Consider the following 16,932-nt stretch of genomic DNA (forward strand, 5'->3'; position numbering starts at 1 on the left):
TATGCCATCGCTTTTCACTTCCTGATTACAAAAGTAAAACATATGCATATTGTGGACAAATATGAAGAAGAAAATTACAATCATCTATAATCCTGTTTCTCAGAGATAGACACCAGTAACATCTGGGTGTGTGTCTTCCCATCTTTTGGTCATGTGTACGGTTGTGTGTATAAATGTTTTTAGGTTCCACATGGTTTTTTATATCTTTTTACTTATCATCCTAGTATAAGCCTTCCTATATCACAACAAACACTTGTCAAGCAGCATTTTTAGTGGCTGAAAAATATCCTGAAGAGCATCTACCATTTCCCAGAACTCGCCCATGAGACATTGAAACTGTCCTAGTGCTGAGGGTGCACCCATGTACCAGCTGGCTGGCCTCGTGCAAGCTACCTGTGGAGACAGGAACTGTGCCCACCTCAGAGGCTTGCTGGAAGAATCAAGTGGATTGATCCACATTAAACACTGAAGACAGCTCTTGGTGTGTACTGAGACCTGAATAAGCGGTCAGTGTTGCTTTTTTAGAAGCAGAGCAATGAGGATGCTTCTTGCCCTGCTGTGACAGGGGAAGCCCCAGACATCTCCCCCTTTTAGGCCGGAATTATTAAGCCCATCTGATGGGCGAGCATGCGGAGCTCAAACAGGATAAGCCACGTGCCCAAGGCCTAGACCCCAGGTTAACTGACTCCATCACATCCGAAAATGTTGGAACTTATTTCCCTACATGAGGAGACTGTGGGTCAGAGGCTTGTTGAGTGACCAGCTTGAGATCACACAGCCAGCATCGGCCTGTCTCCCCAGAGCTTCTGAAGTTTCCTCTGGGGCAGGCAGATCCAGTCTGGTCCCAGCTGCACCACCTGGACGTGCAGAACTTTGAACAGGTCACTCTTACTTCTCTGAGCCTCAGTTTCCTCACTTGTAAAATGGGCATAGTAATAGGAAGTACACACAGTGTGGTTCTGCACACGAACTGAGATAATTGTATAAAGGGCTCAGCCCAGTGCCTGTCCCAGGTAACAGCTCTGTAAGACGTCGGTGTTGATTAGTACTAGCTGCCTAGAAGCTGCTATGATATGTGCGAAACCTCAGGTCCTGGGTTTCTGGTGGAGGTCATCCTCACTGGGCATTTTAGAAAAAGGATCAGGTTCAGCTTCTCAGTTATTCTCTACCCCAACAGAGATTCCTCCTGGCAAGAAGAGTTCTTAGATGACTGTTTCTTTTAAGATGATGTGACTGAAAGCTACCAGGAAGAAGATCTCAAGTCAATCCAAGGAAGAACTCAGGAACTCTCTCACCATAAATTGGACAAATTGGACAAAGACACCATGGGCTGCCCCATAGGTAGTAAACTCTGCATTCCTGGAAGTACACAGGTCAAAAGTGGGCACCAGCTTGGAAGTGCTGCTGGAGGGAGGGAGCGCAGGCACTAGGTAGGGAGCTGACCCTTTAAGGTATTGTCCAACCCAGAGCCTGAGTCTATATTTAGGTGACATTAATGGTCTTATGTGAGCCCAACTTCCTGGGGCTGACGCCAAGCAGGGCTGACAATGCGTAGAGAGAACAAGCAGCCAAGTAGTGTGAGGAGAGCCTGGGCTGGCATCCCGGCTCTGTCACCTGGAGCTGAGTAACCCTGGCAAGTCACCTGACCTCTCGGAGGCTGTGTCCTTGCGGGAAACGAGGAGATACGAATAGTACCCACTTTTCAGGGTCGTTAAGGGCACATGATGAGCCAGCACAGGCGGCATGTCTGACACATAGTGGGCCTTCAATAAAGGCCAGCTAGTGTTACTATTTGATGCCATTTTCACTCCGCCAGCCTGAAATCTTGACACCATCTGGCTTTTCCAAGTGGTTCCACCTTCGGCCACAGCTGACCCTGGTGGAGGCTGTGTCTGCTGAGTTTTTGGTGGAGCCACAAAGCTGGCTATGGGTTTTATTCAGGACTGGGCTGTTTTGCCCACTCTCTGGTGGTTTGGGGGTCTGGGGAAGGTCTCCTTGCACAGACATTGCCTTCAGCTACCCCAGCCAGTGGCCCCCAGCCAACCACAGGCAGGTGGAATGAGGCCCCCTGGGAAAGAGAAAGAGAGAGTCTCTGGGGCCTGGCCTTTTTGGGTTCCATTCCCATTAAAACAGAAACAGGTTTGCAAAGCCAACAAAAAACCCTGGCCCGTCAGACAGCAGCCATCAGATTAAGGAGGATTTATGGTGTGTGCGACTCCCAGGGTGGAGTCAGGGTTCTGGCTGGGAGATAACATCGCAGAGGCACACCCCCAGCGGCAGGGCCCCTCAGGCCCCCTGAACAGGGTGGGACGGGTAGGCCACCGGCATGCCAAGGTTCCCTCCTGTGGGAAATCAGAACTCCTGTGGGGACAGGAGCCTAGAGGGGATCTGCCATGGTGGGCGGGGTCCACAGGCAGCTTACCGCATTCCTGAGCCCCTTCAGGTCTGGGGTCTTCAACATGAGCGCGTCAAACACCTCCTCAGTCTCCCTTCGCACATACAGCAGAACTGAAAAGCAAGGGGCAGCTTGAGTGCAAGGATAATGTGAACAGGATCATCTCGGGGCTGGGGAATCTGAAAACATTACTTGAAGATTGACTTCTGCTGCGGGTCTGTGCCCAGCTGGGAGGCCCTTCGGCCGGCTCTGCAGATTCCCATGCACCTTCTTAAGCTGTGCTGATGTGGGGTGTCTGAACCCCTGCTCTACTACCTGCCAGCCAGGTGACCTTGCAAACGTGATTTTAACATCACGGAGCCTCATTTTATTTGTATGTAAAATGGAGGCTCTGTCCGCTGTTGCGTAGAGTCATTGTGGGAATTGATGGCAGTGCCTGGAAACATGAGGTGCCACGCAAAGCTCAATTCATGGCTGCTAGAAGCTTTTGAGCTTAGCTGCCAGTTGGTTTCTTCCTGATGGTCAGCTACAGCCCCCAGAGGTTTGGGCTTGTTCCCCACCCCGAGGAAGTCACAGATTTAGAGGGTCAAAGCAAGAAAGCCAGACATCAAAACCCCACCCTTCTCCCACTCCCCATTAGAAAAAGTGGGAGAGGGGGACTTGCCCAGAGTAACGAGCCTGTTGACTATGCCAGCTGCCCAAGACGCCCACATCCACACCAGGTCAGGAGACAGAAGCCACCAGTCCTGTGGTGGTCTCTCCAAGCAGCCTGAGGTGCCCTCCTTACCCCCACCCCCCAGTCTTGACCTAAACCTAGCTCCAAGGGGTAAGGCAGCGCCTCGTGCCCCCCCACGGAGGCTTTGGGAAAGCCCATGAGGGAGGTGGGAGCTGGGGTGGGCTCGGTGAGTAAATGAGGAGGGCGGGAGGTCACCTCTCTGAAGGTCGTCTTCCTTGGCCTGCTTGGAGGGCAGAGGCTCAAACTCCTCAGCAAAGGGTGAGCAGGTGCGCTTCAGAGGCAGCCTGTGGGGATGGCAGTGGGGGAGCTCGTGAGGAACTCGGGGACCCCTAGAGGCTGAAGGACCCTGCTGGGCCTCCAGGGGCCCTAGAAATGGGGAAGAAAACACAAGGGTGGATGCAAAGCAGAGGGACAGTGGGGGTAAAGCAGCAGGTCTGGAGTTGGACTGCCTGGGTTCGAATCCCAGCCCTGCCACGCACTAGCTGTGTGACCTGGCGAGTCCCTTAGCCCATCAGTGACCCCCTTAGCCCATCAGTGACCCCATGTATAAAATGGGATGATGAGAAAGTAATGATAGCAATACTTCATAGAGGGGTGTGAGGCCACAGGAGACCATGCTCACTGCGCTTAGTACACTGTGACTCACAGGAGGGCCTCAATAAATGTGGACTCATCGTCATCATCATCGTTCCTTTTTAAAAGAAGTCAGGTCAGATGTAAGGCAGTGGGGGGTGGAAGGACTGTGGGCTTTGGAGTAAGACAGGCTTGGGTTCCAGTCCTGCTGCTGTGACTTTAACAGCTGTGTGACTAGAAGGCACTTCACTTCTCTGAGCCTCAGTTTCCTCATCCATAAAGTAGGGCAGTAACCCTGCTTGCCTAACTCTGAGGCTGTTGTGAGGTGACAAGTGACATAATTTGGGGTGAAAGCACCATGTGAAAAGTACATTTGTTCATAGGGAAGAAACTGATAACAGCAAATGATCTTCATAAAGTGCTTTCCCACTTACGAAGATTCCATATCCACACCGCCCTCCTCACCCTCTCAAGGCTGTTTTCCTCATCTGACAAATGTGTAGGCTGAGGCTCAGAGAGGTGAAGGGACTGCTCAGGGCACTAAGGCTGTGGCTGACAGAGGGAAGGAAACGAAGGCCCTTCCTAGGCCAAAGTGTCAAGGGGTCCCGGCCCCAGCTAGGCCCCCCAGTGGGTGTGTGTTGGGGAAGGAGATGGAGGGTTTTCATCCCCTAAGCCTCTAGCACAGCTTCCCTCTTCTCTCTGAATCTGCATCACCACAGACTCTTTTCCTTTCTCTTTTTACAAGCAGGTGTCTCGCCAGAGATTCGCCAATTTTTCACATAAAAAAACCCATAAAAACCCAGGCAGTTTCAGTGAGAAAGGAGCGTGGATCTAGCTTGGGGGCTGGGGACAGAAGCTGGTGGCTTCCTCCTCTGGCCCCATGCCCTAGCTTGCAAGGAACAGGGAGAAAAGCAGGCTGGGGGCAATGGGCATGGTACAGTGGGCATGGTACATAGGGCACAGGTGTGGAGGGGGCACAGGTGTGGAGGGGTCACAGGTATGGGGGCACAGGTGTGGAGGGGGCACAGGTGTGGCGGGGGCACAGGTGTGGAGGGGTCACAGGTGTGGCGGGGGCACAGGTGTGGTGGGGGCACAGGTGTGGAGGGGGCACAGGTGTGGCAGGGGCACAGGTGTGGAGGGGGCACAGGTGTGGAGGGGGCACAGGTGTGGAGGGAGGCGTGTGGTTGCTGCTCTCTATACCTGTTGGAGCTGCTGGGTCCTGCCGAGGGGGCGGCCTGCAGTGAAGCAAAAAAGACATTTTCCATCACACGCAGGAAAATGAGAGGGGCCCCGGCTGCTGGAGGCTCTCTGGGAGGAATAGTTTTGGTGGGAGGTGGGGAGAATACTGTTACAATGTCTTTCTAGCCCATTCTGCTCAGACAAGTGCCCTTAAGTGACCTAAGATGTTGAGTGGAAAGGAATCACCCAGCCCGAGCTGGATGGGGTCAGGGACTCAATGAACACACACGAGGTGCTAAAGCCATGTTGTCAGAGCAGAGTCGCACTGAGCCCCACCTGGGCCCCTGCATGCCCAGAAGGGCTGGGAATGGCAGATGGTCCTGCAGCCGGTAACTAGGCAGTTGGAGCTGAGGGCCAAGGGAGCAAGGGGAAGAGGCCTTTTTTTTTTTTTTTTTTTTTTTTTTTTCTGCTGGCAGGGAAGAGTCCCCCAGGCTGGAGTGCAGTCCCACCACCACAGCTCACTGCAGCCTCGACCTCCTGGGCTGAAGCAATCCTGCGGCCTCAGCCTCCCAAGTAGCTGGGATTACAGGCGTGTGCCGCTAAGCCTGGCCAGAGGCCCTCTTCTTGGACCCTACAGTGTGCCTGGCACTGTACAGTCTGGGGCAGGCATCACCCAGTCTTGTGAGGTAAGAAGCCGAGGCCTGGAGAGAGCAGAGAGCCTCTCGAGATGACGTGCGTGGCAGGAGGCAGTGTCGGGGTTCAAAGTCAGGCTCTCTGTTGGCTATTGTCCTGGGCTCCCCCTCTCCCAGGCTCAGGTGCAGAGGCTGGCCCACCCTCAACCCCCACAGGTTGACTGTCAACCTAGCCACAGGGGCCTTCACCCTGAGTGGTCATCTCCTTACTGAGGGCCTCTAGTTGGTGAGAGAGTGAAGAGCCAAGAGAGAACAGGTTCACATAGCCGCCTGTGCTGTGGGGCCACAGTGCTGCTCCCAAGGTGGCAGAGAGAGGGACACAGACAGTGCTCTGCGCCTGTGCCAAGCTCTGTCAGCACTGGCCACTCTTCTCAGTGCCACTGTCTACACCTCATTGTCCTAAGTCAATACACTAAACATGCCTTGTACACCGAGGTCCATTTGTGTAAATATTCCTGAAGAAACAGTGCACAGCTGTACCCTTAAAGGAAGGAAGTGCTCAGACTCTCCAGTATGGAAGCGCACTAGAAGACAGGCTCTGGGGTCTTGACCCTGCCATTGAATTGTTGTGGGACCGTGCCTCGATAAAGGGGTAGGTGCAGTCTCTTGGAGGACAGCTGTAACAGGGAACCCAGCCCACTCCTGGCTGCCAGGCGCTCAGTCCCAGCTGCTTGAGAGGCGGAGCAGCTAGTGGGGAAAGGTGTGGATTCTGAACAGGTGCCTCAGTCCAGATCCTGGCTCTGCCACTTACTAGCTGTGCAATCTCAGGAGGTTTCTTAACTTCTCTGTGCCTCCATTTCTACCCCACAGATCCAGGGAGACATTATTATTGACTTCCCAGGGCTGTAGAGAAGGGTAAGGACGTTGATGCCTGGGAAGTGCCCAGGGCCGCACCTGGCACACAGTGAGCACCAAGTGCTGCTGTGAGAATTCCATGGGGCCACAATCAAATTCGGAGTCAGATATCAGAAGCTTCCTCTTTGTGTGCCCTAAGCATGAACGTTTTAATGGTTACGAAATCTGTTTTTTTATAACATTCTTCTCTTCAATACAATAGGTCACTGAAGCTATAGGACCATGTATACATGTTTAAACCCCTGTGATTCAATAAAGGTCTTGAAACTGGCTGAGTGGCAGGCTGCTCCCCACTGGTCTGTGCTAAGGCGGACCCCACCCAGGAGCCAGGACCCTCTCTTGGCTCCTCCCAGAGACCCCAGCCCTGGCCTCACCCCTCCAGAGCGCTGCAGGCTGGAGAAGTGCACATTGGGGATGAACAGCACGGGTGGCGTCTCCAGGTCGGTCTCTGGCCTTAGGTAGGTCGTCTCATTGCCCCTGAAGCCTGACAGCAGGCAGCCCTTGACGCCTGATGGGAGAAGGAAGCCCATGTGCCCCGAGGTCCCTCCACTGAGGTCCCTCCCACCTCTAGTCTCCTTCTTCCCTTCACACCAGCCCAGCCCACCCAGGCCTTGGATCCCCACTGACCACTGTTGCTGGAGTCAGGGCACTTGACCTTCCTCCGGAACTGCTTCCGCTCGTCATCACGCATCTTCCTCTCAGCTCCCTGCAGGCGAGAAGGAGAGAGGGTCACCAAGGGCCTGGGAGGGGCTAGCTACTTTCACAACTGCTGCTTTGCATCTTAACTATGGGCCAGGCTTCTGGTCCTTCTTTTTTCCAGAACAAGACCAGGAAATGGGAAGGTACCAGCACTTACCTGGCCCAGCCTGGCCAGTGGGGCCTGGCCCTGTTTGCCTGAGGTCAGTACAGGCCATGAGAGAGGCAGACAGACAGAAGACAGAAAAGAAGAAACTCAGAGAGACAGAGAGATGGAGGAGTGGGGGTGGAGGAGGAGTAGGGGTGGAGGAGGAGAGAGGAAGGAGGAGAAGGGACAGAAAAACAGAGAGAGACAGACAACCCAGAGAGGCTAGGAGGGTGCACGGGTCAGGGCTTGGCCCTTCTACCTCCCCGGGACCCAGTATAGGGTCTGCCCAGTCCAGCCACCTTGTCACAGAAGATCTTGATCTGGCAGACAGCGCGGTGTACCAGGCGCTCAGTGCCCAAGCCACAGTCATAGGTGTCAATCTGCAGGTTCAGGGGGACACCCTTCACCCCCTTTTGTGAGGAAAAGTCTGTGCTCAGACAGTTTATGCCGATGAACACCTGGAGACAGAGGGGGCCGCTGGGTAAGTGGCCTGCCCAGGTGGCCAGCCCCACCGTCCCACAGTGAACCTATATTTCCAGCCTTCTGTGTGCCCGCTGCTCACGCTCAAGCCCCACTGGGCCCCTAGAAGGCAAACACCAGCACTCCTCTTTCACAGATAGGGAAGCTGATGCTCAGAGAGGTGAGGCAACTTTCCCGAGGTGACACGGGCAGTGTGTGGTGCAGCAGGGGTTTGAACCCAGACTCACAGCCCAGGCTCTTCGCCACTGTTGTTACAGTTTCCGCTAGACTGCCAAGGGCAGCCCAAGAGGTGGAGACTGGGGGGGATGTCAAGAGTCCTATAGGAGCTTAAGATCCAGAGCCTCATTTTTCTGCAACTCAGGACAAGGAGGTGGAAAAGGGCTGAGTCCCCTATCCCCAGCACAAGGAGACCACTTTCCTGCTGGCCCAGAGACACAGCCCCTCTCCACCCCAACCACCCACTCCAGCCGTAGCAGGACCCTGTAGTGAGAGGTTCTTTCAGCTGATTTGATCCCACCCCACATACAGCAAGGGAGCGTCCTAGTCACCCCATCTTACAGCCAGGGAAATAGACGCTTTGAGCAGGGCTATAATTGTTGCCGTTCCCCTAGGGAGTCAGACATGGGGCATAACAAAGTGAGCCTGGAGGTGGGGCCGCCCACACCTGCCGCGGGAAGCTGGGCTCTGCTGCTCACTAGCCATATATGGCTTCAGACAAAGCCTTTCACCTCACTGAGCCTCGGTTTCCTTGTCTGCAGAATGAGGATAATGAAACTTATCTTGTGTGGCTGTGGGGGGTGTAGGCTTGATATGTTGTAACCATTGCCACGAGGGACAGCTGGAAGTCTCATCCCAAAGCCTATGCCCAACTAATGGTCACCTGGGGTCAGTCTCAGCTGGGCAAACCCTGGCAAGGTCACCTGGTGATTGTCCTTCTCTGGGCCTGCGTGGGAACCCCGGTCCCCCCACAGCAGGCTGGCCCCTGGTCTTTGGAACATTTCCTTTGGAAATGACCCTGACCCAAACAGGATGTGGAGGTGTGTGTCTGAGCAGACCCCCTTCTTTCCCTGGCTGTGTGGAGCAGGCCCCCAGGCATATACCAGACATACCTCCCCCTCAGCCAGCTCTGCCCTCATGCAGCCCCCGCCCAGCTCGCACCTGAGAAAGACCCAAGCCTGGGGGCTTAAGAGGCTGTGAGAAAATCCCCACCGAAACCCATCTCTCCCTTCCCACGAAACTCCCCACTCCCTGAACCCGAGGCCCCAGCTCCTCCTCCAGCCCGGTGTCTGTCTGAATAATAATCCCTGCCTTTGTGCTCCCTTTGTGTCTTCTGAGCTCCTGCACATCCATCTTCTCCAGGCAGCCTGGCCATCCCTGGAGGCAGGCAGGGAGGCAGGGGTTAGCTCCCCAGTCTCTCCAGGCCAGAAATGCCCCTGAGATGAGCTGGACCTGACCCTGCTGAGTGAGGTAAGCCTGGTCCACGGAGGGGAAGGGACAGGCCGAAGGTGCTCAGCTCCCGACTCCCACGCTAGTGCCTCTCCACCATGCCGGCTCTCTAAACAGCAAACCAAGACACAGCGAGGCCCATGGGCACACGGCAAGCCCACGGCTGGGCTCAAGCACTAAGGCTGGAAGAATCTTAACGGCTTAACTACTGGCATGAAAACATCACCAGAGGCTCCATCTCTCAGGCCTCTCCGGTTTGTAGACATGCATCGTCTTGTGGGATCTGCACTCCGATCCTAGCAGGCAGGTTACTGTTCTCATTTTTACGGGCTCAGAGAAGTGAGATAACTGGGATTTGAGCCCTCATTCACCAGACTTCTTCGCATTTCTCCTGCATGCGACATTCTGCGCTGGCCAAGAAGTCAGGAAACCTGGGTGCCCCCAGTGGCTTGCTGTGTGACCATGCAGAAGGCTCAGTTTTCCCATCTAGTAAATGGGCGGACTGGAGTAATATCAACAGTTGCCACTTTTGGGCCAGGTGTGTGCTCTACCTTTTACTTATCTCACCTGCTCCTCACTACAGCCTACCAGTTGGTGCTATGATGCCACTCCTATTTTATAGTCAAAACAACTGAGGCTCAGAGGGACTAAGGCACTGGTCCAAAGTCACACTTTGGACCAATAGGTGGAAGGGTGGGATGCGGACCCAGCCTGCCTGGCTCCAAAGCCCAAGCTTCCACACCACACTGCATCCTGCCTCCTCCATGGGTGTCCTCATCGGAGCAAATGCCACTATCCTAGGTGCAAGAAAGCCTCTACTCCAGAATAGGGACTTCCAGGCAGCCCAGTCCCATCCCAGCCACTGCCCTCAGCACTGACCTTGGCCTCTTCATTCACATTCCACACAAAGGACAGCGCGTTATAGGCCACCTCCTCAATGTGCTCCACAGTGTTGAAGTTTTCCTTGCAGTCAGCTGAAACCACAGGAGACCAGAAGGAGAATCAGGAAGGAAGGGATCTGGGGCCACTTGAGGAGGGAGGCATTAAAAACCGGCCCTCACTCGGCTGGGCGCGGTGGCTCACGCCTGTAATCCCAGCACTTTGGGATGCCGAGGCGGGCGGATCACAAGGTCAGGAGATGGAGACCATCCTGGCTAACACGGTGAAACCTGTTTCTACTAAAAATACAAAAAATTAGCCAGGCATGGTGGCAGGTGCCTGTAGTCTCAGCTACTCGGGAGGCTGAGGCAGGAGAATGGCATAAGTAAACCTGGGAGGCGGAGGTTGCAGTGAGCCGAGATCGCGCCACTGCACTCTAGCCTGGGCGACAGAGCGAGACTCCGTCTCAAAACAACAACAACAACAAAAAAAACTGGGCCTCACTCTCGGCAGGGGCATGCATTCTCTCCCCCAAGAACCACACTTCAATCCAGGGAGGAAAAGGGATTCCTGTGCCCCGGATTACAGATGGGAAAACAGGTCCAGCCTGAGAAGCAGATCTGCCCAAAGCCCCAGAGGGAATCCCAAGCTTTGCCAAATAGGCTCGTCGTGTTGGGGGTGGAGGTTATACTTTTCACCAGGGCTGTGATTTGGGACTTCTTCCAGATGAAGCAGCAGCAGCAGTGTGGTAATAACAACAGTAATAGGGGGAGTAAGAGCAATAGCAAAAGTAGTAGGACTAGCAAGTACCATTTCTTCAACACTTACAATATGCTAAGCCCTCAGTTCATCCTCACAACTATGCTTCGAGTATTCAGTTTATATATCAGGAAAACGAAGCTCAGAGAGGTTTGGTTACTTGGCTAAGGTCACTCAGCTAATAAAAGGCAGAGTAGGGGCTGGAGCTCAGATCCGTCTGGCTCCTGAACCCATGCTCCTCACTACTCTGCTATCCAGCCTCTCGGACAAGTCATTAAACAGTTCCCTATGTGTATCGTGTTCCCCAGGGCACATAGCTCCAAAGCTGAAATCAGCACTGCAAGCAGGCAAGGCAGCTGGCCTCAGCCCATTTGAGAGTTGAACAAACTGAGGCTCAGGAAGGTGAGGTGACATAGGTCACACAGCCAGGAAGGGAGTAAGGGAGCCAGAAGCTGAAGAGTTGAGGAGGGCGGGCTGTGCCTCCCACTTGTTTCAGGGCTAGGGATGGGGACCAGGTGGCACCCACAGAGAGCCTTTCCTCCTCCCAGCTCCCAAAAGCTGAACGTCCTGTGCTGTGCCTCAGGCCTTCTGAACCTGCCGCCTGTACCTTATCTTGTGCATTTGTGTCTTCATCAGCCTCCTGATGGAGACAAACAGGCCAGCATCTCAGGGGCCTATTTATCTCACACTGCTAGGGTCCCCAGGGCCCTGTTTATCCCAAAGCAATACAGAAAAGACGCCACAGCTTCTACTCAACAGATGCAAATCCTTGCAAATCCCACAGTGTTTGACCTGGAGACAGAGGTCAGAGCCGGGTAGGGAAACAGGGGTAAGCAAGAAAAAGGCTTGATTGGTGCGGGGGTGGAGAGAGAGAGAGGAGCTGGAATGGAGGCTTGAGAAGGCTCTCACCCACGTCAATGACCCGCTGCTTGGCAGTGGGTTGCCGGGAATGCCAGTGCTTCCAGAAGCGCAGCTGCTCTACTGGGACCTTCTCATTGTCGAAGACAACCATCACCACACTCTGCAAGCACAGTTGGTCACGGTCACTCCCGGCCTCTTCCTAGAGCCTGGGTCCAGTGGCCTGCCCTTTTGCCTCAGTTTCCCCAACCCTGTGGCAATGGGCTATTATCAAACAGCCTTTCCCCAGGGTCCGTGGCTAGCCCAAGGAGGAGGTATATCTTGCCCCATTCCACCCCTTCCGAAGCTGCTCCAGGCCAACGCACCTTGACTTTGTTGGAGGACAAGGCAAGGCCTTTGCCACCTGCTGGGGTCCGCAGGGTGACGGGGTAGAACTGGCCTTTGTTGAGGTAGGCCATGGGTGACTCGCCTGACTTGATGTGGATGGCTTTGGGGGAGCCCAGGGTGTATTCAAAGTCACTGCAGGGACGAGGGAGAGGACAGTGAGGCTGGGCTCCCAGGCAGGAAGTCTCCTAGAGGGCAGTGGGGCAGGAAGCCTGAGGCTATGTTACAGACTTGCTGTTTGACCTTGGAAAATAACTTTACTTCCTTGGGATCCAGTTTCCTCAGTTTGGGGGTTCTATTTAATGGCTTTGTTGAGCCACAGTCCTGCTGAATAATGAGGGCCCAGTGAAAATTAGAGAGAACCCTGAGGGGTGATGAAACCAGGGAAAACTAAGGATAAAAGAACCTCAGTTTTCTGATAAGGTGCAAGTTCTGAGCTCCCTATCACAGCCCAGGGACAGGATGTGGGAATCATTCTGTCTCCCTCTATCTATCTGCCTTCATCCCCCACTTTTCATTAATTGATTGTGCCTGCTATGCTCTGGGGACAGTGTGGGGCTCTGTCTGCAGCCTCCTGCACACTGCCCAGGTGTCTGAGGGTCCAGGGAGACCAAGTTACCTTTTGAGGCTGGGGTAGTCCTCTGGACATGGGGGTTCCGGGGAGGTTTTCAGGATATCTGGGAAGAGCATCGACTGCAGAGAAACACAGCCCCAAGAGAATAAATGATCACATTCACTCTGGGAAGCCTCAGCCCAGGGCTGTGCATTACACAGTGTACAACTTGGACAATAGTACATGGCAATCCCGTCTAAGCTCTAGGATGCTTTCCCCCATGGATTCCAAAGCCCTGATCTGTTCACTATCTTCTCTCCTTCTGTACATGCACACACATATCCATGCTATAGGGGAGCGGGGATGGGCCCTCACCTCCTGTGGGTCATCTTTGAAGGTGCTGTCTGGCTGCCAGCGCTGTGTGGGCGGCACCCCATGAATGCTTTCAAACAAGGAATTGAGGGAGCCATTATCATACATATCACTGGTGGGCAACAGGTAGCTGTCCACAGAGCTGGCCTCCAGCTTGCTGGGGCCTGCAGGGAGGGGAGCTGCCTTGCCAGGGGTGGGCAAGGCCCCCTCCAAGCTCATCAGGTTATTCTTCTTGAGCAAATCTGGGTACTCTGGGGTTCCAGACACGTTCTCTGTCAGGAATTTCATGAGGTGTGTGGGGCTTTCAAGGGGGGTGAGGTCCGTCTCATATTCCATGCCATGGTAGTACCTGGGGAGAAAGAAAAGGGGCTGAGTGTACTTCTCTCTGGGCGTAGAGGGGGTCTTTGGCTAGAGTGGAAGGCACCTGACACACTGGCCTTTGATCCAGTGTAAAGTTTAGGCCCATCCAACATGCACAAAATAAGACACTGTAGCAGCCCAACTGGCCACACGGATGAGCAGGGAGGTGCTGAGAATGGAACCAAGTACAGGCTCAGGGTTAAGGGAGCAACATCTGTTTTATCCACTACAGTACTTATTAAAAAAAAAAAAAACCCTGAAAGTTTAATCATTTATTTTTAGCCAAAGTCAAATGTCTCAGTGTCAAAACGTCCCTACTTCAAAACAACTGTATTACGTCAACCCTAGCGGGGTGTGTACAAAGTGGGGAGGGTGGGAGAAACATGTATCTGTGAGTACAGTTAACACATGTTTAGAAAAAGGTCTGGAAGGATGTACCCCAAACTGTTAAGCGGGAGAGGGGTACAGGATTATAGGAATTTTTTTTTTACTTTATATATTTCTGAAGAGTTTGAATCTTTTACAAGAGACTGGTGTTGCTTTTGTAATCAGAAGACCTAATGATATTTTTAAAAATTAGTTTTGAGTGGCAGGGCACGGTGGCTCACGCCTGTAATCCCAGCTCTTAGGGAGGCCAAGGCGGGTGGATCACGAGGTCAGGAGATCAAGACCATCCTGGCTAATATGGTGAAACCCCGTCTCTACTAAAAATACAAAATATTAGGCGGGCGAGGTGGCGGGTGCCTGTAGTCCCAGCTGCTCGGAAGGCTGAGGCAGGAGAATGACGTGAACCCGGGAGGCGGAGCTTGCAGAGCCAAGACCACGCCACTGCACTCCAGCCTTGGTGACAGAGCAAGATTCCGTCTCAAAAAAAAAAAAAAAAAATTAGTTTTGAGAAAGGTCCCCATGTACCCAAACCCACTGTTCCTGGCAGTGGAGGGGACTGGCCCTGAGCCAGCTGCAGGCCCAGGCTGGGTTATGAGATGAGCTGCAATGCCTGTTTGAGTTTTTCAAAAGGCTTCCCAGCAGAGGCCCTACAGGGTCATTTGTGAGAAGTCACCTGATTGGCCAGGAAGGAGAAAGTGGAGAAAGAGGGGCAAGGTCTTTCCAGTGCCTATCTAGTCTTAAGCATGGCCTGGGCAGCTTTCTAAAGGAAAGGAACGTCAATGCCCTGGGGCACTAATGCCAGGGGAAGAAGTATGGGAACCCAGATGTCCCTCCCCCAACACAGGTCACCCTCCCCCAACACAGGTCTCCCTCCCCCAGAGGCTGTGGGGATGCAGGGGAGAGGGTTTTGAAGCTGAGAAAGAAAAGCTGCCCCCAGGGCTTTTCTACTACTAAGGCTTTGAAGTTTGTTTTCAGTAAACTCCAGCCCACATGGCCTATAGGCATCTGGGGTGCGCGTGTGTGTGTGTGTGTGTGTGTGTGTGTGTGTGTGTGTGTGTGTGTTTTCAAGCTGAGTTTCATTAGGACTTTCAAGAGCCCTAGGCTCTGCCTTCACTGGCGCCTTCCAAAATATTTAAAAATATCTTTAGTAAGTACATTGGTATAAAGACAAATATAATCCAAGTTGGATTATATTGATTTTTTTCTTTTAATTTTAAAAGAAATGAAAACAGTATCATGGATCCCAAAATGTGTTGTGGGCCCTCAGCACTGTGCCTCCTGTGCCTAATGGATAAGTCAAGCCTGTGTGGAAGAGGCCCCAGGTGGAGGTGGGGAAGGGCAAAGAGGCAGAGGGTGTTGGCAAGCCTCACCTCTTTCCTTGGTCATTCCTGCCCCCAGTGCTGGAGGACAATATCCGCTTCTCCTTGGGACCCTGAGAGGAGAGACAGGAAGGATTTATGCATGGCTAAGCTTCTGCTGGTAGGAGCCTCAACCCCCTTCTGCAGCTTTGGCCAGGCAGGGGAGTAATTGGTGATATGGTTCAGCTGTGTCCCCACCCAACTCTCAGCTTGAATTGTAGTTCCCATAATCCCATGGGAGTGGGAGGTAATTGAATGATGGGGGCGGTTACTACCATGCTGCTGTTCTCGTGATAGTGAGTTCTCGTCGTATCTGCTGATTTTATAAGAAGGCTTTCTCCCTTTCGCTCGGGACTTTTCCTCGCTGCCACCACATGAAGAAGGATGTGTTTGCTTCCCCTTCCTCCATGATTGTAAGTTTCCTGAGGCCTCCCTGGCCATGCTGAACTGTGAGTCAATTAAACCTCTTTCCTTTAAAAATTACCCAGCCCCAGGTATGTCTTTATTAACAGCGTGAGAACAGACTAATACACTTGCTCACTAGAAAACCCTCCAGTCCTTCCCACTGGCTGGAGCTCTAGCTATGATTAGTCTGAGCCCCAAGTCAGGGAGTGGGAAGAAGAACCTCAAGCTTGATAGTTAAGGAGCATGAAATTTGGAGTCAGGCAGGCCTGGCATAAGTCCTAGAAATGCCACCTGAAAGTGCACTGTGACTTTGGATAAATGACTACGCCTCTCTGAGACTCAGTTTCTTCATAAGTCAAGTGAGTGGTTATAATACCTACTTAAAAGGGATTATGAATATTTGTCAATAAAAAATACTTTTTTAATAGAGTACTTCTTATGGGCTAGGCCTTGTACTAAGTGCCTTCTCATCTCTTAATCCTCACAATCACTCTGAGATGTCTACTAGTATCATCACCCTTCTATGGATGAGGAAATGGGGGCCCAGAGAGACTCTATTGTCTTAGTACTTACGAGCATAGACTCTGAATCCAGATTTCTTGGGTTCAGTTCCTAGACCTACCACATACTAGCTGTTTGACCTTACACAAGTCCCTTAACCTCTCCGTTCCTCATATCCTCATCTGTACAGAGATTATAATATAATACCAACCTCAGAGGTCACTTTGAACACTCAGAATAGCATCTATCACATGGAGAGCACTATATAAACGTGACCTTTCACGAGTATAATTATAATATTGTTATATCTTAGAACATTCTAATTCATTTGTCTCTAAGGCTGATATAGCTAGAACCAGGACCCCAACCCAGCATAGCCTCCAAAGCCCATACTCTTTTTTTTTTTTTTTTTTTTGAGACGGAGTCTTTCTCTGTCTCCCAGGCTGGAGTGCAGTGGCGTGATCTCGGCTCACTGCAAGCTCCACCTCCTGGGTTCACGCCATTCTCCTGCCTCAGCCTCCCGAGTAGCTGGGACTACAGGCGCCTGCCACCACGCCTGGCTAATTTTTTGTATTTTTAGTAGAGACGGGGTTTCACCGTGTTAGCCAGGATGGTCTCGATCTCCTGACCTCGTGATCCGCCCGCCTCGACCTCCCAAAGTGCTGGGATTATAGGCTTGAGCCACCGCGCCCGGCCAAAGCCCATACTCTTAATCACACCCTATGAGAGTATGAAGGAAGGTGCCTGACACAGTGGTGGACATTCAAGAAGAGATGGTAAGCAGTTGCCTTTAGCACTATATTACCCAAAGCCACATTTGTGGCAGGACTAGGTCTCAAATTCCCGACTTGGTGCTCCTTCCACACCATCAGACCATGTCATCACTGTCCAGGGGGCTGTTCCGAATCCAGGGTGC

At 52.8% G+C, this 16,932-nt stretch overlaps 1 protein-coding gene across 4 annotated transcripts in view; it reads right to left on the reverse strand.

Annotated features, from left to right (window-relative positions):
* Positions 1-16,932, reverse strand: part of GRHL3 (grainyhead like transcription factor 3) — a 45,801-nt gene that overhangs the window by 15,079 nt on the left and 13,790 nt on the right. For 3 of the 4 annotated variants that reach the window (XM_055260977.2, XM_055260979.2, XM_055260978.2), the window contains exons 3-14: positions 15,123-15,184; positions 13,009-13,354; positions 12,700-12,773; positions 12,062-12,215; positions 11,748-11,859; positions 10,080-10,174; positions 7,574-7,732; positions 7,058-7,136; positions 6,805-6,938; positions 4,905-4,939; positions 3,327-3,415; positions 2,423-2,508 (exon numbers count right to left, since the gene is read on the reverse strand). In XM_055260977.2, coding sequence (XP_055116952.1) covers positions 2,423-2,508; positions 3,327-3,415; positions 4,905-4,939; positions 6,805-6,938; positions 7,058-7,136; positions 7,574-7,732; positions 10,080-10,174; positions 11,748-11,859; positions 12,062-12,215; positions 12,700-12,773; positions 13,009-13,354; positions 15,123-15,184 — 1,425 coding nt within the window. Of the gene's footprint in view, positions 1-2,422; positions 2,509-3,326; positions 3,416-4,904; positions 4,940-6,488; positions 6,939-7,057; positions 7,137-7,573; positions 7,733-10,079; positions 10,175-11,747; positions 11,860-12,061; positions 12,216-12,699; positions 12,774-13,008; positions 13,355-15,122; positions 15,185-16,932 lie in introns of those variants that run through there. The other variant, XM_063631555.1, reaches the window with a different exon arrangement.

The sequence above is a fragment of the Symphalangus syndactylus genome, chromosome 22 (assembly GCF_028878055.3).
Source record: "Symphalangus syndactylus isolate Jambi chromosome 22, NHGRI_mSymSyn1-v2.1_pri, whole genome shotgun sequence".
NCBI classification, from domain to species: Eukaryota; Metazoa; Chordata; class Mammalia; order Primates; family Hylobatidae; genus Symphalangus; species Symphalangus syndactylus.